We start from the raw sequence: 17,791 nt of genomic DNA on the forward strand, positions 1-17,791 counted from the left end.
ACCAGGACTGAACCAGGACTAAACCAGGACTAAACCAGGTCTAAACCAGGACTAAACCAGGTCTAAACCAGGACTAAACCAGGACTGAACCAGGACTGAACCAGGACTGAACCAGGACTAAACCAGGACTGAACCAGGACTGAACCAGGTCTAAACCAGGACTAAACCAGGACTAAACCAGGTCTAAACCAGGACTAAACCAGGACTAAACCAGGACTAAACCAGGACTAAACCAGGACTGAACCAGGACTGAACCAGGACTAAACCAGGACTAAACCAGGACTAAACCAGGACTAAACCAGGACTAAACCAGGTCTAAACCAGGACTAAACCAGGACTGAACCAGGACTAAACCAGGACTGAACCAGGAATAAACCAGGACTAAACCAGGACTAAACCAGGACTAAACCAGGACTGAACCAGGACTGAACCAGGTCTAAACCAGGACTAAACCAGGACTAAACCAGGTCTAAACCAGGACTAAACCAGGACTAAACCAGGACTGAACCAGGACTAAACCAGGACTCAACCAGGACTAAACCAGGACTGAACCAGGACTGAACCAGGACTAAACCAGGACTGAACCAGGACTAAACCAGGACTGAACCAGGACTAAACCAGGACTGAACCAGGAATAAACCAGGACTAAACCAGGACTAAACCAGGACTAAACCAGGACTGAACCAGGACTAAACCAGGACTAAACCAGGACTAAACCAGGACTGAACCAGGACTGAACCAGGTCTAAAACAGGATGATAAGTTTGTGAAGATGTTTGTAGATTTATTCTAAACTCTGAAACTCAGGAAACGTCACAAACAAATATTTTTAAACAAATGTGTCATAAATTTAAAATGATAAAAACAAAAGAAATGAAAAAATCAAACAAAAACAAATGTTTCATTTTTGATACAAATGTAAAATGTGTGAACTTCAGTTTTTTGAAGCTTTTGTTTGACAAACTTGTCAAACTTGTCTCTTTTGTTGCTGTCTCACAGCAACAAAAGAGCAGAGGGTCAGAGGGAGTCAGAGGGGGTCAGAGGGGTCAGAGATTTGAATGAAAAACTAACTCAAATTTAAACAAGAATCTGCAGAAACAAGAACCAACGACACAAAAGAAGAGAACGGAACAAAGACAAAGACATGTCCTCAAGCTCTGAGGTCTGAGGTCTGAGGTCTGAGGTCTCAGGTCTGAGGTCTCAGGTCTGAGGTCTCAGGTCTGAGGTCTCAGGTCTGAGGTCTCAGGTCTGAGGTCTCAGGTCTGAGGTCTGAGGTCTCAGGTCTGAGGTCTCAGGTCTGAGGTCTCAGGTCTGAGGTCTGAGGTCTCAGGTCTGAGGTCTCAGGTCTGAGGTCTCAGGTCTGAGGTCTCAGGTCTGAGGTCTCAGGTCTCAGGTCTCAGGTCTGAGGTCTCAGGTCTGAGGTCTCAGGTCTCAGGTCTGAGGTCTCAGGTCTGAGGTCTCAGGTCTGAGGTCTGAGGTCTCAGGTCTGAGGTCTCATGTTGCTGAAATGTCACAAAAGAAACAAACAACAAAGTCTCTGCAGCTTCATGAAGAAGAAAGAGAAGAAAGAAGAGAAGAAGAGAGGAGAGAGGAGAGGAGAAGAGAGAGAGGAGAGGAGAAGAGAGGAGAGAGGAGAGGAGAAGAGAGGAGAGAGGAGAGGAGAAGAGAGGAGAGAGGGAAGAGGAGAGGAGAAGAGAGGAGAGAGGGAAGAGGAGAAGAGAGGGAAGAGGAGAAGAGAGGAGAGAGGGAAGAGGAGAAGAGAGGAGAGAGGGAAGAGGAGAAGAGAGGAGAGAGGGAAGAGGAGAAGAGAGGAGAGAGGAGAGGAGAGAGAGAAGAGGAGAAGAGAGGAGAGAGGGAAGAGGAGAAGAGAGGAGAGAGGGAAGAGGAGAAGAGAGGAGAGAGGGAAGAGGAGAAGAGAGGAGAGAGGAGAAGAGAGGAGAGAGGGAAGAGGAGAAGAGAGGAGAGAGAAAGAGGAGAGAAAGAGGAGAGGAGAGAGGGAGGACAGAAAAGAGGAGAGAGAAGAGAGGAGAGAGAAAGGATGAGAGAAGGAGAGAAAAAGAGCAGAAAGGGAGAAGGAGGGAGGAGAGAAAGAGCGAGAGGAGAGATGCAGAGGAACAATGGAACAAAAGAAGAGAGGACAGGAGGCTGGTGCAGTTAAAGACACTCACTGTGATGTTCCGTCATGATGTCGGTGAGCAGCATGTCTCCGTCTCCACGGTGACAGAGGACACAGGACAGAGGACACAGGACACAAAGGCTAGGATCCTTCACACCAGCTAGGACACTTCATGCTTCCTTCACGCTTCCTCGAGGAGACAAAGCTGCAGGACTCAGCTCTGCTCTTATACTCCCCTCCGGCCAATCACAGCAAAGCACCACAGGGGTTGGACCAATCAGAGCACAGGGGGGCGGGGCCACACTGAAGGAATGAGGAACAAAGGAAACGAGGAACAAAGGAAGGAAACGAGAGAGGAGACAAAGTGTGACGAGGGACAATCACAAAGCACACATGTGAGGAGGAGGAGAGGAGGAGGAGGGAGGAGAGGAAGAGAGAGGAGGGAGGAGAGGAGGAGGGAGGAGAGGAGGAGACGAGAGGAGGAGGGAGGAGAGAGGAGAGGAGACAAAGTGTGACGAGGGACAATCACAAAGCACACATGTGAGGAGGAGGAGAGGAGGAGGAGGGAGGAGAGGAAGAGAGAGGAGGGAGGAGAGGAGGAGGGAGGAGAGAGGAGGGAAGAGAGAGGAGACAAGAGGAGGAGAGAGGAGAGAGGAGAGGAGAGGAGGGAGAAGGAGGGAGGAGAGGAGACAAAGTGTGACGAGGGACAATCACAAAGCACACATGTGAGGAGGAGAGGAGGAGGAGGGAGGAGAGAGGAGGGAAGAGAGAGGAGACAAGAGGAGGAGAGAGGAGAGAGGAGAGGAGACAAAGTGTGACGAGGGACAATCACAAAGCACACATGTGAGGAGGAGGAGGGAGGAGAGGAGGGAGGAGAGAGGAGACAAGAGGAGGAGAGAGGAGAGAGGAGAGGAGAGGAGGGAGAAGGAGGGAGGAGAGGAGACAAAGTGTAACGAGGGACAATCACAAAGCACACATGTGAGGAGAGGAGGAGGAGGAGAGAGGAGGGAAGAGAGAGGAGACAAGAGGAGGAGAGAGGAGAGAGGAGAGAGGAGAGGAGAGGAGGGAGAAGGAGGGAGGAGAGGAGACAAAGTGTGATGAGGGACAATCACAAAGCACACATGTGAGGAGGAGGAGGAGGAGGGAGGAGGAGGAGGGAGGAGGAGAGGAGGAGCGGAGACAAGAGGAGGAGGGAGGAGAGGAGGAGGAGAGAGGAGAGGAGACAAAGTGTGACGAGGGACAATCACAAAGCACACATGTGAGGAGGAGGAGAGGAGGAGAGAGGAGGGAAGAGAGAGGAGACAAGAGGAGGAGAGAGGAGAGAGGAGAGAGGAGAGGAGAGGAGGGAGAAGGAGGGAGGAGAGGAGACAAAGTGTGATGAGGGACAATCACAAAGCACACATGTGAGGAGGAGGAGGAGGAGGGAGGAGGAGGAGGGAGGAGGAGAGGAGGAGCGGAGACAAGAGGAGGAGGGAGGAGAGGAGGAGGAGAGAGGAGAGGAGACAAAGTGTGACGAGGGACAATCACAAAGCACACATGTGAGGAGGAGAGGAGAGGAGGAGGAGGGAGGAGAGGAAGAGAGAGGAGGGAGGAGAGGAGGAGGGAGGAGAGAGGAGAGGAGACAAAGTGTGACGAGGGACAATCACAAAGCACACATGTGAGGAGGAGGAGAGGAGGAGGAGGGAGGAGAGAGGAGGGAAGAGAGAGGAGACAAGAGGAGGAGAGAGGAGAGAGGAGAGGAGAGGAGGGAGAAGGAGGGAGGAGAGGAGGGAGAAGGAGGGAGGAGAGGAGACAAAGTGTGACGAGGGACAATCACAAAGCACACATGTGAGGAGGAGAGGAGGAGGGAGGAGGAGGAGAGGAGGAGGGAGGAGAGGAGGAGGGAGGAGAGGAGGAGCGGAGTCAAGAGGAGGAGGGAGCAGAGGAGGAGGAGAGGAGGAGACAAAGTGTGACGAGGGACAATCACAAAGCACACATGTGAGTAGGAGGAGGGAGGAGGAGGAGAGAGGGAGGAGAGGAGACAAGAGGAGGAGAGGAGGGAGGAGAGGAGGAGAGAGGAGGGAAGAGAGGAGACAAAGTGTGACGAGGGACAATCACAAAGCACACATGTGAGGAGGAGAGGAGGAGGGAGGAGGAGGAGAGGAGGAGAGGAGGAGAGAGGAGAGGAGGAGAGAGGAGAGGAGGAGGGAGGAGAGGAGGAGCGGAGACAAGAGGAGGAGCGGAGACAAGAGGAGGAGGGAGGAGAGGAGGAGGAGAGGAGGAGGAGAGGAGGAGACAAAGTGTGACGAGGGACAATCACAAAACACACATGTGAGGAGGAGAGGAGGAGGAGGGAGGAGGAGGAGAGGAGGAGGAGGAGAGGAGGAGGAGCGGAGACAAGAGGAGGAGGGAGGAGAGGAGGAGACAAAGTGTGACGAGGGACAATCACAAAGCACACATGTGAGGAGGAGAGGAGGAGGGAGGAGGAGGAGAGGAGGAGAGGAGGAGAGAGGAGAGGAGGAGAGAGGAGAGGAGGAGGGAGGAGAGGAGGAGCGGAGACAAGAGGAGGAGCGGAGACAAGAGGAGGAGGGAGGAGAGGAGGAGGAGAGGAGGAGGAGAGGAGGAGAGAGGAGGGAAGAGAGAGGAGATGAGAGGAGGAGGAGGAGAGGAGGGAGGAGACAAAGTGTGATGAGGGACAATCACAAAGCACACATGTGAGGAGGAGGAGAGGAGGAGGGAGGAGGAGGAGAGGAGGGAGGAGAGGAGACAAGAGGAGGAGGAGAGGAGAAGGAGAGAGGAGGAGGTTCACACTAGTGACCTCTGGATGAACTCTCGAGTCTGACTCCCTCCCCCCTCCCTCTCTCTCCCTCCTCGCGTCTCCTTTTCCCTCTCTCTCTCTCTCCTCTTTCCCTCTCTCTTCTTTCACTCTGTTGTTTTCGTTCTTTCTCTTCTTTATTGAGACTTGAGATTTTATGAAACAGAATCTGATTTTGGGTTCAGTCAGAGGTCAACTCTGCAGATACATAAACCCGGTTTAGACCTGGTTTAGACCTGGAGGAGGAGCAGGAGGAGCAGGAGGAGGAGAAGAAGGAGCAGGAGGAGGAGAAGAAAGAGGAGGAGGAGCAGAAGAAGCAGGAGGAGCAGGAGGAGGAGAAGAAGGAGCAGGAGGAGCAGCAGAAGGAGGAACAGAAGGAGGAGCAGAAGAAGGAGCAGGAGGAGGAGAAGGAGCAGGAGGAGGAGAAGAAAGAGGAGGAGGAGCAGAAGAAGCAGGAGGAGCAGAAGAAGGAGCAGGAGGAGGAGAAGAAGGAGCAGGAGGAGCAGCAGAAGGAGGAACAGAAGGAGGAGCAGAAGAAGGAGCAGGAGGAGGAGAAGGAGCAGGAGGAGGAGAAGAAAGAGGAGGAGGAGCAGAAGAAGCAGAAGGAGGAGCAGAAGAAGGAGCAGGAGGAGGAGCAGAAGAAGGAGCAGGAGGAGCAGCAGAAGGAGGAACAGAAGGAGGAGCAGAAGAAGGAGCAGGAGGAGGAGAAGGAGCAGGAGGAGGAGAAGAAAGAGGAGGAGGAGCAGAAGAAGCAGAAGGAGGAGCAGAAGAAGGAGCAGGAGGAGGAGCAGAAGAAGGAGCAGGAGGAGGAGCAGAAGAAGGAGCAGGAGGAGCAGGAGGAGCAGAAGAAGGAGCAGGAGGAGGAGATTGTGTCTGAAGTTGAAAAAACAAAAGCCTCAGTTTTTCCATAAAAATCTTTTATTGAAACTTTCTAATTTTTCACTGAAAAACAAATTTTAAAATTGTTCAAAATCAAATTTTACAGAAAAAGAATCGACTCAAACCAAAAAACTGAAAGACGAGGGATTTACCGCAGTGTGGCATTAACGGAACAAAGACCTTTACTTTTATCCTTTTGAAAACGCTGGATCCACCCCCCCCCCCTTCGCTCTCTGTGCTAAGCCCCTCCCCCTTCAGAGCACTAATGAAACTGAAACATCACACCAGGATTGTGACGTCATAGTGTAGAGTTTGTCATGTTTTTGTGTTTATGGAGGACTGTCCTGTGGAGCGTGGGTGATGTAGGCTTGTGGGCGGAGCCTCGTACATGGGTGATGTAGGCTTGTGGGCGGAGCCTCGTACATGGGTGATGTAGGCTTGTGGGCGGAGCCTCGTACATGGGTGATGTAGGCTTGTGGGCGGAGCCTTGTACATGGGTGATGTAGGCTTGTGGGCGGAGCCTCGTACTGCTACCTGTAAGGAGGGTTTGAATAGGGCCCAAGAGAGATCTCTAGATTACTCAAACATGGATGATGGAGGATTTTCTGATTTCGTGGGAGATTCGTTTAAACAGTTACATCATTTCATCTTTTCTACTCGTTCTGTTTGCATTTTTTTCTAGTTTTGTTTAAATCGTTACTTCCTGGTTGGACACAGACGCGACTCACCTGACGTTACTATGACTGTTACCTAGCAACCATAATGTAAACAACCACAACGTAAACAAAGCCCCAAACGGGTCTGAAACACCAAGGTTCTGTTCAGACACAAACACGACATCATTTTATTTAATGAAACAAACATAAAACATTAAACTCACGAGCGACACGTTAAAAACAAGACGTTAAACCCCAGGCGTTTCAAACATCCCACAGAATTTGGCTCAAAAGGAAAAAAAAATAAATCCAGTTTTTCGTAAATGATTTTCTTGACATTCCGGTCCGCAGCTTTGTGTCGGATTTGAAGCGTTTTAACGTGACATTTGTCTCTCAAACTCCGCCTCCCATTTCACACGAACATGTAAACAGATAAAGCTCGTTTTGGAACATTCTGAGCAAAAGAAAACGAAAAAAAACATGAGTTTACAGGAAAAGTGACGCTGGAGAAACATGTGACACTCAGCCAATCAGAGCCTCCGCTTTAACCTTTGACCCGCTTGTTGAACACTTAGCAACACTGTCAATCAAACCTGTTGCTAACGCTAATGCTAACGCTATCAGGAGCGACCTCGAGGACAGAAGGACCTGATTTGTCTGTTATTAATGTTCAGATCTGGATTTACAGACACAATAGTGAAATAAAAACCCCAGGATCATGTAGAGGGTTAATACGAACATTTAAGACCAGAATGAGACACAGGGACAGAGAGAGGACAGAGGAGACAGAGAGAGGACACATGCTCACTTGTTTGGAGCGCAGCAGTTAGCACATTAGCACGTTAGCTTTGTCCATGTAGATGTACAGTCTGTGGTCCTGACAGAGACGGTGGTTTTGTTTCAGATGTTTGTGGTTCCTTTGTTTCAGATGTTTGTGGTTCCTTTGTTTCAGATGTTTGCGGTTCCTCTGTTTCAGATGTTTGCGGTTCCTTTGTTTCAGATGTTTGCGGTTCCTCTGTTTCAGAGGTTTGCGGTTCCTCTGTTTCAGAGGTTTGCGGTTCCTCTGTTTCAGAGGTTTGCGGTTCCTCTGTTTCAGATGTTTGCGGTTCCTTTGTTTACGTCTTTTTCGTGCTTGATTTTGGTTCAGTTCCAGTTTGTTCCGGTCCAGATTCCACCGATGTTCCGGCTCTTCCCATGAGTCCAGTTGTGGAGGGTTTTTGTGTTCCTCCAGAGGGCGCTCCTCGTGGTCCGGCCTTTACACCTGTCGGGGTCTGACAGGTGCTGTGGGTCTGACAGGTGCTGTGGGTCTGAAGTTTAACTGGACCTAAAACACTTTTTACTGAACTTCTGTTTGAATCTGATTCTTCTCTGGAGACCTGAGCTGAGAGTCTGCGATTGTCTGCGTCCTTTTTCCTTTTGGATAAACTTTGAGACAAGACTGGACCTGGACCAGAACCAACCCCAGAACCTGGACCAGAACCAGGTCCAGAATCAGAACCAGGTCCAGACTCTGAACCGGGTTTTTCAGCTGATTCTGAAAATGTGGTTCCTGTTTTTAGAACGTTAGATGAGGTCAAACCAGCAGAAAGTCTTGGTTCAAGACTTGGTCTCAGGTCCGGTCTGGGTCTAGAGCTGAGGTCCGGTCTGGGGTCCGGTCTGGGGTCCGGTCTGGGGTCCGGTCTGGGGTCCGGTCTGGGTCTAGAGCTGGTTCCTGTTTCTAAAAAGGTGCCATTTTGATTGTTTACCTCGGCTGAGGCTTTAACTCCAGAGGTTCTGTCTGAAACACAAGCACCAGCTGGAGTCTGTGTGGAAGAAGAGACCAGAGGTTTGAAGAAAGAGCCAGGTCCTGTCTCTGGTCCTGGTCCTGTCTCTGGTCCTGTCTCTGGTCCTGTCTCTGGTCCTGGTCCTGTCTCTGGTCCTGTCTCTGGTCCTGGTCCTGTCTCTGGTCCTGTCTCTGGTCCTGGTCCTGTCTCTGGTCCTGTCTCTGGTCCTGTCTCTGGTCCTGTCTCTGGTCCTGTCTCTGGTCCTGGTCCTGTCTCTGGTCCTGTCTCTGGTCCTGTCTCTGGTCCTGTCTCTGTCTCTGGTCCTGTCTCTGGTCCTGTCTCTGGTCCTGTCTCTGGTCCTGTCTCTGGTCCTGGTCCTGTCTCTGGTCCTGGTCTTAGTCTGGACTGGGTTTGTGTGGCTGGCACGGGTCTGTTCTTTGGTGGCAGCGGTTTGGTAAAAGTCTTCTTCTCACTCGATTTCTGCTCCTCCTCCTCCTGCCCCGCCTCCTCCTGCTCCGCCCCCTCCTGCCCCGCCTCCTCCTGCTCCGCCTCCTCCTGCTCCGCCTCCTCCTGCCCCGCCCCACTGGCCTCAGTCGTCTCTGGGCTTCTCTGCGGTGGTTTCGGTTTCACAAACACATCTCGATCATCCATTTTGAAGGTGCTCCCAAGTCTAGAGCAGAACTCCGCCCCCTGGGACTCCAGCAGCGGCGGCAGAGTGGTCAGCCCTGGGGGAGTGGTCAGCCCTGGGGGAGTGGTCAGCCCTGGGGGAGTGGTCAGCCTTGGGGGAGTGGTCAGGTCTGGGGGAGTGGTCAGCTGAGGGGGGGCGTGGCTGAATGTGGCGAGCTGTGGGGAGGGGGACAGACACAGAGAGGGCAGAGTCCCGCCCGGTCCGATCCTGATGGCCCCTGGTCCGGCCCCTGGTCCGGGTCCAGTCCTGGGTCTACAAAAGTCTGGGTCTTCGTCCTCAGAGGAGTCCACCTCGTGGATGGCGTCTTGTTTCTGTAGAGACTCGCGGCGTTCGGCTCGGTCCTGGCGAATCGTCGACAGTTTGTCCTTTAGTTTGGACTGAGACGCTCGGACCAAAGGTGGAGCAGGGTCCGGAACTGGGTCCAGAACTGGGTCCAGAACTGGGTCCTGAACAAGAAACAAGAGACCGGGGTTAGTCCCAGTTTAGTCTTGGTTTAGTCCTGTTTTAGTCCTGGTTTAGTCCTGTTTTAGCCCCGGGTTAGTCCCGGGTTAGTCCCGTTTTAGTCCTGTTTTAGTCCCTGTTTTAGTCCCGGTTTAGTCCCGTTTTAGTCCCGTTTTAGTCCCGTTTTAGTCCCGTTTTAGTCCCGTTTTAGTCCTGTTTTAGTCCCGTTTTAGTCCTGTTTTAGTCCCGTTTTAGTCCCGTTTTAGTCCCGTTTTAGTCCTGTTTTAGTCCCGTTTTAGTCCCGTTTTAGTCCCGTTTTAGTCCTTGTTTTAGTCCTGTTTTAGTCCCTGTTTTAGTCCCTGTTTTAGTCCTATTTTAGTCCTGTTTTAGTCCCTGTTTTAGTCCTGTTTTAGTCCCTGTTTTAGTCCCTGTTTTAGTCCTGTTTTAGTCCTGTTTTAGTCCTGTTTTAGTCCCGTTTTAGTCCCGTTTTAGTCCCGTTTTAGTCCTTGTTTTAGTCCCTGTTTTAGTCCCTGTTTTAGTCCTGTTTTAGTCCCGTTTTAGTCCCGTTTTAGTCCTGTTTTAGTCCCGTTTTAGTCCCGTTTTAGTCCCGTTTTAGTCCTGTTTTAGTCCTGTTTTAGTCCCTGTTTTAGTCCCTGTTTTAGTCCTGTTTTAGTCCCGGTTTAGTCCTGGTTCACCTGTAGACTGTGAGTCAGGTCCACACTGGTTTTCCCTCTGGCTCCGGCTGCAGTACCAGGGCTTGAACCACAGGGGGCGCTCACACACAGCTTCTCTGCAGACTGCACTCTCTTCAGCAGAGGCGAGCGAGGGGAGTCCCCACTTTTAGAGCGGGAAACCTGCCGGGCGACAGGCAGCGAGGGGTGAGACGGCACTGGGGCCTGAGGAAGAAGAGAGAGGGATGAAGACAGACAGACAGACGGAGGGGAGGACGGGATAAAGACGCGACTGTGACGTCACAGCGTTTGGCTCCACGTGAAGCTCATCGAGGCGAATCTGTAACCAGGACCAAATCTGGAAATCTGAAACCAAAGAGCCAATCAGGAGAGAGGCTGTTGAAGGTAACGCCCCTTCCCACCCGTTGCTAACGCAAATGCTAACGCTAACAGGAGCGACCTCGGGGACAGAAGGACCTGATTTGTCTGTTATTAATGTTCAGATCTGGATTTACAGACACAATAGAGAAATAAAAACCCCAGGATCATGTAGAGGGTTAATACGAACATTTAAGACCAGAATGAGACGGACACAGGGACAGAGAGAGGACAGAGGGGACAGAGAGAGGACAGAGGACAGAGGACACAGAGAGAGAGGACAGAGGAGACACAGAGAGGACAGAGAGGACACAGGAAGATAATCAGTGCCAGACTCAATAGAGCCATGATCACTTTGTTTGGAGCATGCGGGCTAGCGCGTTAGCTTGTTAGCGCGTTAGCTTGTTAGCCCACCCACAACATAGACACACTCTGGACCTGCTCATCACAAAAGGAGTAAATATTTCAAATGTCAGTGTGGTGGATGTTGCTCTGTCTGATCATTTCTGTGTCTTTTTTGACCTGTCTGTTATTCCCAAACCAGCGGCTGGTCCTGCAGTTGTTCAGAGGAGACACATAAATGATAAGACAGGTGCACTGTTCATGGAAATGATTCACTTTGAAAATGCCTCATGTTCTAATGTTGATGATTTGTTGAACTCTGTGACTCTGAGTGTTTTGAATGTTCTGGACACCATTGCCCCGATGAAGGTTAAAATGGTTAAAGATGAGCAGAAAGCTCCATGGAGGAATGATGACACAGGGCACAGAAAAGGGAGGAGGGCCGAGCGGGAATGGAGCAAGTCAAAGCTCCAGGTTCATTATGAGATTTACAGAGAAAAGATGCACATGTACAACCACAGTTTATGTAGAACAAGGGAGAGGGATTTTTCTGACATTATTAGAAGTTGTAGTAATAACTCTTGTGTCCTGTTGCAACAGTAAACAGATTAACAAACCCTCCAGCTCAGCTGCTGTTAGAACTAATTTCCACATCTAAGTGCAATGAGTTTGAAGTATCTTTAATGACAAGGTTCAGGGCATTAAAAATGCCATAAATTCCACAACACAAATAACAACCCAGCACCACCGAGACACTTAGAGCGGACTCACTCTGCACCTGTAACTGACAAAACTGTCCCAGAGATGGTCATCAGTCTGAGTTCATCTACATGCTGCCTCGATGTGTTACCCAGTAAATTTCTAAAGTCTGTGCTCAGTTTGCTGTCACCACTCACTCACATACTTAATATGTCACTTCAATCTGGAACATTCCCAAGAGCTTTGAAAACTGCGGTGATCAAGTCTCTCCTAAAGAAGAACAGTCTTAATGCCACAATATTGAACAATTACCAACCGATCTCAAATCTGCCGTTTTTAGGCAAAGTCCTTGAAAAAGTATTTTACCAACAGTTTATTAACTTTCTCCAAATGAACAAGTTTCAGGTTTTAGACCCACAGACTGAGATGCTCTGATCAAGGACACATGACGTCCTCCTGACACTGATGCACAGTCTCAGTGTTGATCCTGTTAGATCTGAGTGTTTGACTCTGTGGATCATGGGATCCTCTTACAGAGACTAGAGGACTGGGAGGGCATCTGTGGTACTGCACTAAACTGGTTCAAGTCCTATTTAGAAAACGGAGTACTTTGTTGAAATTGGAAAATGTGTCTCAGATAAAATGTCCCTGACCTGTGGGGTGCCCCAGGGGTCAGTCCTGGGGCCCCTGTTGTTCAGTCTCTACATGCTGCTGTTAGGACAGTTAATACACAACAATAATGTGTCACACACAACTCTGCAGACGAGTCAGATCTATGTCTCACTGCAGCAGGTGAATATGGACCAGTGGATTCACTGCATCAACAGATCAGTGTGTGGAGGAAAAACAACTTTGTCCAGATAAGACAAGACTCAAGTCACAGAAACAGAAAGTGTCAGTGTCACCTCCAGTCTCTCTCTCTAAAACCTTCAACTCAGGACAGAAATCTAGAGGTAAAAATGGACTCAGACTTGAACTTTAACAGACACATCAAATCAGTAACATCTGCAGCTTTTTACATCTAAAAACATCAACAATCAAAGGTAAACTGTCAAACCCAGACTCAGAGACTTATTGATAGGTTCACAACCTACATTGTGTCCAGTAGATTAGACGACTGTAACGTCCTGCTCACTGGACTCTACAAACGAGCCACAGAACAGAACATCCAGAACATCCAGAACATCCAGAACATCCAGAACATCCAGAACACTGCTGCTCGGGTCAGGACTAGAACCAGGAAGTACTTCACACATGTGTCCTGTGGCTCCTGTGGCTCAGGTCTGTGGCTCCTGTGGCTCAGAGACTTTAAATCAGCTCTTTGTGTATAAGTCTCTCCAAGGCCTCGGTCCAAAGTTCATCTCTGACATGTTAGTGCCACATGAACCATCTCACACTCTGAGGACTTCAGGGACCGGCCTCCTGCTGGACCAGAGTCAGGACTAAACATGAGGAATCAGTGTTTCAGTTTTATGCAGGTAAAACCTGGAACATTCTTCCTGAAGATGTGAGACAGGCCTCGACTTTGACAATGTTTAAATCCAGGATCAAAATGGTTCTGTTTAGCTGCAGACGACTGAAAGGTTTTTATTCTGCCTCTTCTGTTTTGTTTAGATTTGTGTGATTATAATGTCTTTCTTATTCTGTAAAACACTTTTAATTACCTTGTGTACGAATTGTGTTGTACATATAAACTTGCCTTGCCTTAGCGCGTTAGCTTGTTAGAGCGTTAGCTTGTTAGCGCGTTAGCTTGTTAGCGCGTTAGCTATGTCCACTTAAACCTAAAGTCTATAAGTGGACTGAGGGAACTGGGTCCAGAGAAATAAACAGGTCAGAATGGAGAGAGAGAGGCAGGACTCACAGCTGCACTGGGCGGCAGAGGCGAGGGCGAGCGCGGCGGCGTCCCGGTCGAAGGGGGCGGGGACGGCGTGCGGGCGAGCGGAGACAAAGGGATGTTTCCAGCAGACGTCCTCCGGGGCGAGCGATACTGACGCTGCAGCTTATGGCCCAAACCCACCAGAGAACTGGGCCTGATGTGACCCGGGGCGTGACCCGGGGCGTGACCCGGGGCGTGACCCGGGGCGTGACCCGGGGCTGGAGAGTTAGGCACCGTCGAGGAGGGGGAGGAGCTCTGAGGGGAGCCACCTGAGGAGAGAGGAGGGTTGGTCACTACGGCGACACAAAGACGTCACCTGCTTCACATCAGCGACTCAAACTCTTTATTTTTAACAGGTTTGAAAAAACAGCACAAGGAAAGAAAGATGACATCACTCCTCCACCAGGACACTCCTCCACCAGGACACTCCTCCACCAGGACACTCCTCCACCAGGACACTCCTCCACCAGGACACACCTCCACCAGGACACACCTCCACCAGGACACACCTCCACCAGGACACACCTCCACCAGGACACACCTCCACCAGGACACACCTCCACCAGGACACACCTCCACGTCCCTCTTTACGTTCCACAAAGAGTGACGTGGACTGAACCGGGACTGAACCGGGACTGAACCAGGACTGACCTGAGTGGGTGGAGTCGGGTGTGGACCTGTGGGCCTGGGTGGGTGGGGACTGGTGGGTGGGGGAGGCGGGGCCGCTCTCTCCTGACGACAGCGAGCGGTTCAGAGACGAGAGGCTGCGGCTCGTGTGGAGTAACGACGCCTGCTTTGTGATGCGCCGCAGCAGAGACGACTTCTTCTTACTGTGAAAAAGACAAACCAGAACTCAACCAGGACTAAACCAGGACTAGACCAGGACTAGACCAGGACTAGACCAGGACTAGACCAGGACTAGACCAGGACTAGACCAGGACTAGACCAGAACTAGACCAGGACTAGACCAGGACTAGACCAGGACTAGACCAGGACTAGACCAGGACTGAACCAGGACTGAACCAGGACTGAACCAGGACTAGACCAGGACTAGACCAGGACTAGACCAGGACTAGACCAGGACTAGACCAGGACTAGACCAGGACTAGACCAGGACTAGACCAGGACTGAACCAGGACTAGACCAGGACTAGACCAGGACTAGACCAGGACTAGACCAGGACTAGACCAGGACTACTAAACAGAATGTTTTCAGTCTGAGAAGGACAGGGTTTGTGTGTTAACTCCAGGTCCACTATTTTGACCCTGCGTATTTACCTGTCGTTTACCTGTCGTTCCGGTTGTTTACCTGTCGTTTACCCGTCGTTCCGGTTGTTTACCTGTCGTTCCGGTTGTTTATCTGTCGTTCCGGTTGTTTACCTGTCGTTCCGGTTGTTTACCTGTCGTTTACCTGTCGTTCCGGTTGTTTACCTGTCGTTTACCTGTCGTTTACCTGTCGTTCCGGTTGTTTACCTGTCGTTCCGGTTGTTTACCTGTCGTTTACCTGTCGTTCTGGTTGTTTACCTGTCGTTCACCTGTCGTTCCGGTTGTTTACCTGTCGTTCCGGTTGTTTACCTGTCGTTCCGGTTGTTTACCTGTCGTTCCGGTCGTTTACCTGTTGTTTACCTGTCGTTCCGGTTGTTTACCTGTCGTTCCGTTTGTTTACCTGTCGTTCCGGTTGTTTACCTGTCGTTCCGGTTGTTTACCTGTCGTTCCGGTTGTTTACCTGTCGTTCACCTGTCGTTCCGGTTGTTTACCTGTCGTTCTGGTTGTTTACCTGTCGTTCACCTGTCGTTCCGGTTGTTTACCTGTCGTTCCGGTTGTTTACCTGTCGTTCTGGTTGTTTACCTGTCGTTCCGGTCGTTTACCTGTTGTTTACCTGTCGTTCCGGTTGTTTACCTGTCGTTCCGGTTGTTTACCTGTCGTTCCGTTTGTTTACCTGTCGTTCCGGTTGTTTACCTGTCGTTTACCTGTCGTTCCGGTTGTTTACCTGTCGTTCCGGTTGTTTACCTGTCGTTCCGGTTGTTTACCTGTCTCCTCCTTCCTTGCTCCTGCTCTTCTTGTTGCGTCGTGCCATTTTGGGTTTGTGGCTGGTTTTTCGTGCTGGACCAACTCGGATCGACGTGTTTTCAAACGGCGTCGCCGAGATGGAAACTTTAGAACCACTCTGAGACGAGGAGAAGAGGAGGAGAGGAGGAGGAGTCAGAGAGGAGGAGACAAAGAGGAGGAGTCAGAGAGGAGGAGTCAGAGAGGAGGAGTTAAAGAGGAGGAGACAAAGCGGAGGAGAGGAGGAGTCAAAGAGGAGGAGTCAAAGAGGAGGAGTCAAAGAGGAGGAGTCAAAGAGGAGGAGTCAAAGAGGAGAGGTAGGCCGTGTCTCAATTCTCCATATGCTCCTTTTGAAGGTTTCCTTCTCAGTTCTCCTCAGTGCAGTTTGAAGGATCCGGTCTGTCCTCAGTGTCGTGTCTCACTGAAGTGGGACAGGTCCACACCACGGACCGCACTTCCACCTCTGTCTTTGAGCGTACGATACGCACATTATGTACGATATTTTTAATGATTTATTATTTAATAGAAGAAAAGTCAAGATGTCGTCGTCACAGCCGTTTCTTTCTGTTTAGATTGAATATCAATAGACAAATATAACGTTCGAGGTGATTTTTTTCTCATTTGTTGCTACTTCATAACTTAAACAAAATAAACCTTGTGAAAACGTAATAACAGAGACAGAGGAAACAGGATCATTTTCACATTCATAGTCTATAAACCAGAGACACTGATTAGTTGTACATATAGTGGGATATTTCAGTTTAATGATTCGGTATTTTGTCCAGTGGCTGCACCACTTTAATAACAGTAGAGGGCGCTGTTTCCCTTCTGTCGTGCCAGTTCTTTTCATCTTATTATTGTGAGGTATTTTCTATCAGTGCAGCTACATCAAACTAGTGTCTTGATTTAATAACACGAAGGTAAATGACACGTGTCCACCAGGGGGCGCAGACCTATGGAATGTACCGGAACTCAAGAAGATTTAGTGCCCGTCTCAGGACTCTGTTCTGTCTGTTCTGTCTGTTCTGTCTGTTCTGTCTGTTCTGTCTGTTCTGTCCTTTCCTCAGAGTCCGTTGCTTCATTGTTCACATTACCTGTGTGGATCATTAAACTCTTCTGACTTTATGTTTCTCTTGGTCTTTGACGCAATAGAAACGAACATTCTTACATTTTTCTTATTGCAGTAATATTTTCTCGTGATAATAATGTCTCTTATTGTGAATACCTGCACATTCCTTTATTCCATGTAACTCTCCTCCTTTTTAATCAAACACACTGTACAGATCTTTATTCAGATTTAACAGTTTCATGTCGCACTGATGAGATAAACCAGTAGAACATTTGAACGTGTATTGCGCAACGGACTCCATTTCCTTCTCTTTTTTGTGTAGTCTCGGTGCATGATGGGATATAGAAGTGTGTGAAGTGTGCACGGACGCAGCTTCAGTTACGTCCGATCTGCCCTTCAATGCACACTTCAAAGGGTGAATCTAAGGCCAGGTGGGCGAATTGGGACACGGCCATAGAGTCAAAGAGGAGGAGAGGAGGTGTAGAGGAGGAGTCAGAGAGGAGGAGTCAAAGAGGAGGAGAGGTAGAGTCAAAGAGGAGGAGAGAAGGAGTCAAAGAGGAGGAGAGAAGGAGTCAAAGAGGAGGTGTAGAGGAGGACTCAAAGAGGGGGAGAGGAGGTGTAGAGGAGGAGCAGAGATGTAGAGGAGGAGCATAGAGGAGGAGTTATCCTCTGTACCTTGAGGATCAGCTGCACCACCTCCGTGTGCACGAGTCCGTGCACGGCCTCTCCGTTCACGTGAGTGATGAGGTCACCACCTCTAAGCCCCGCCTCCTGAGCAGGACCTCCCTCCTCCACATGCTGCAGAGAGAGACCGAGAACTAAACCAGGACTACAGAGGGTCTAAACCAGGACTAAACCAGGACTAAAGAGGGTCTAAACCAGGACTAAACCAGGACTAAAGAGGGTCTAAACCAGGTCTAAACCAGGACTAAAGAGGGTCTAAACCAGGACTAAAGAGGGTCTAAACCAGGACTAAACCAGGTCTAAACCAGGACTAAAGAGGGTCTAAACCAGGACTAAACCAGGTCTAAACCAGGACTAAACCAGGTCTAAACCAGGACTAAAGAGGGTCTAAACCGGGACTAAAGAGGGTCTAAACCAGGACTACAGAGGGTCTAAACCAGGACTAAACCAGGACTAAACCAGGTCTAAAGAGGGTCTAAACCGGGACTAAACCAGGACTAAAGAGGGTCTAAACCAGGACTAAACCAGGACTAAACCAGGACTAAACCAGGTCTAAAGAGGGTCTAAACCAGGACTAAAGAGGGTCTAAACCGGGACTAAACCAGGACTACAGAGGGTCTAAACCAGGACTAAACCAGGACTAAACCAGGTCTAAAGAGGGTCTAAACCAGGACTAAAGAGGGACTAAACC

The 17,791-nt window shown here is 49.9% G+C and overlaps 1 protein-coding gene across 1 annotated transcript in view; it reads right to left on the bottom strand.

Annotated features, from left to right (window-relative positions):
* Positions 1 to 7,234: 7,234 nt before the first annotated feature.
* mast2 (microtubule associated serine/threonine kinase 2) overlaps positions 7,235 to 17,791 on the bottom strand; it is a 38,660-nt gene continuing 28,103 nt past the window's right edge. The window contains exons 36-41 of the mRNA XM_055221580.1: positions 17,092 to 17,214; positions 15,332 to 15,468; positions 13,954 to 14,132; positions 13,288 to 13,571; positions 10,032 to 10,232; positions 7,235 to 9,341 (exon numbers count right to left, since the gene is read on the bottom strand). Of these exons, the coding sequence (XP_055077555.1) occupies positions 7,560 to 9,341; positions 10,032 to 10,232; positions 13,288 to 13,571; positions 13,954 to 14,132; positions 15,332 to 15,468; positions 17,092 to 17,214 (2,706 nt within the window). The 3' untranslated portion in view covers positions 7,235 to 7,559. The remainder of the gene's footprint in view (positions 9,342 to 10,031; positions 10,233 to 13,287; positions 13,572 to 13,953; positions 14,133 to 15,331; positions 15,469 to 17,091; positions 17,215 to 17,791) is intronic.

Source organism: Periophthalmus magnuspinnatus, chromosome 4 (genome assembly GCF_009829125.3).
Source record: "Periophthalmus magnuspinnatus isolate fPerMag1 chromosome 4, fPerMag1.2.pri, whole genome shotgun sequence".
NCBI lineage: Eukaryota > Metazoa > Chordata > Actinopteri > Gobiiformes > Gobiidae > Periophthalmus > Periophthalmus magnuspinnatus.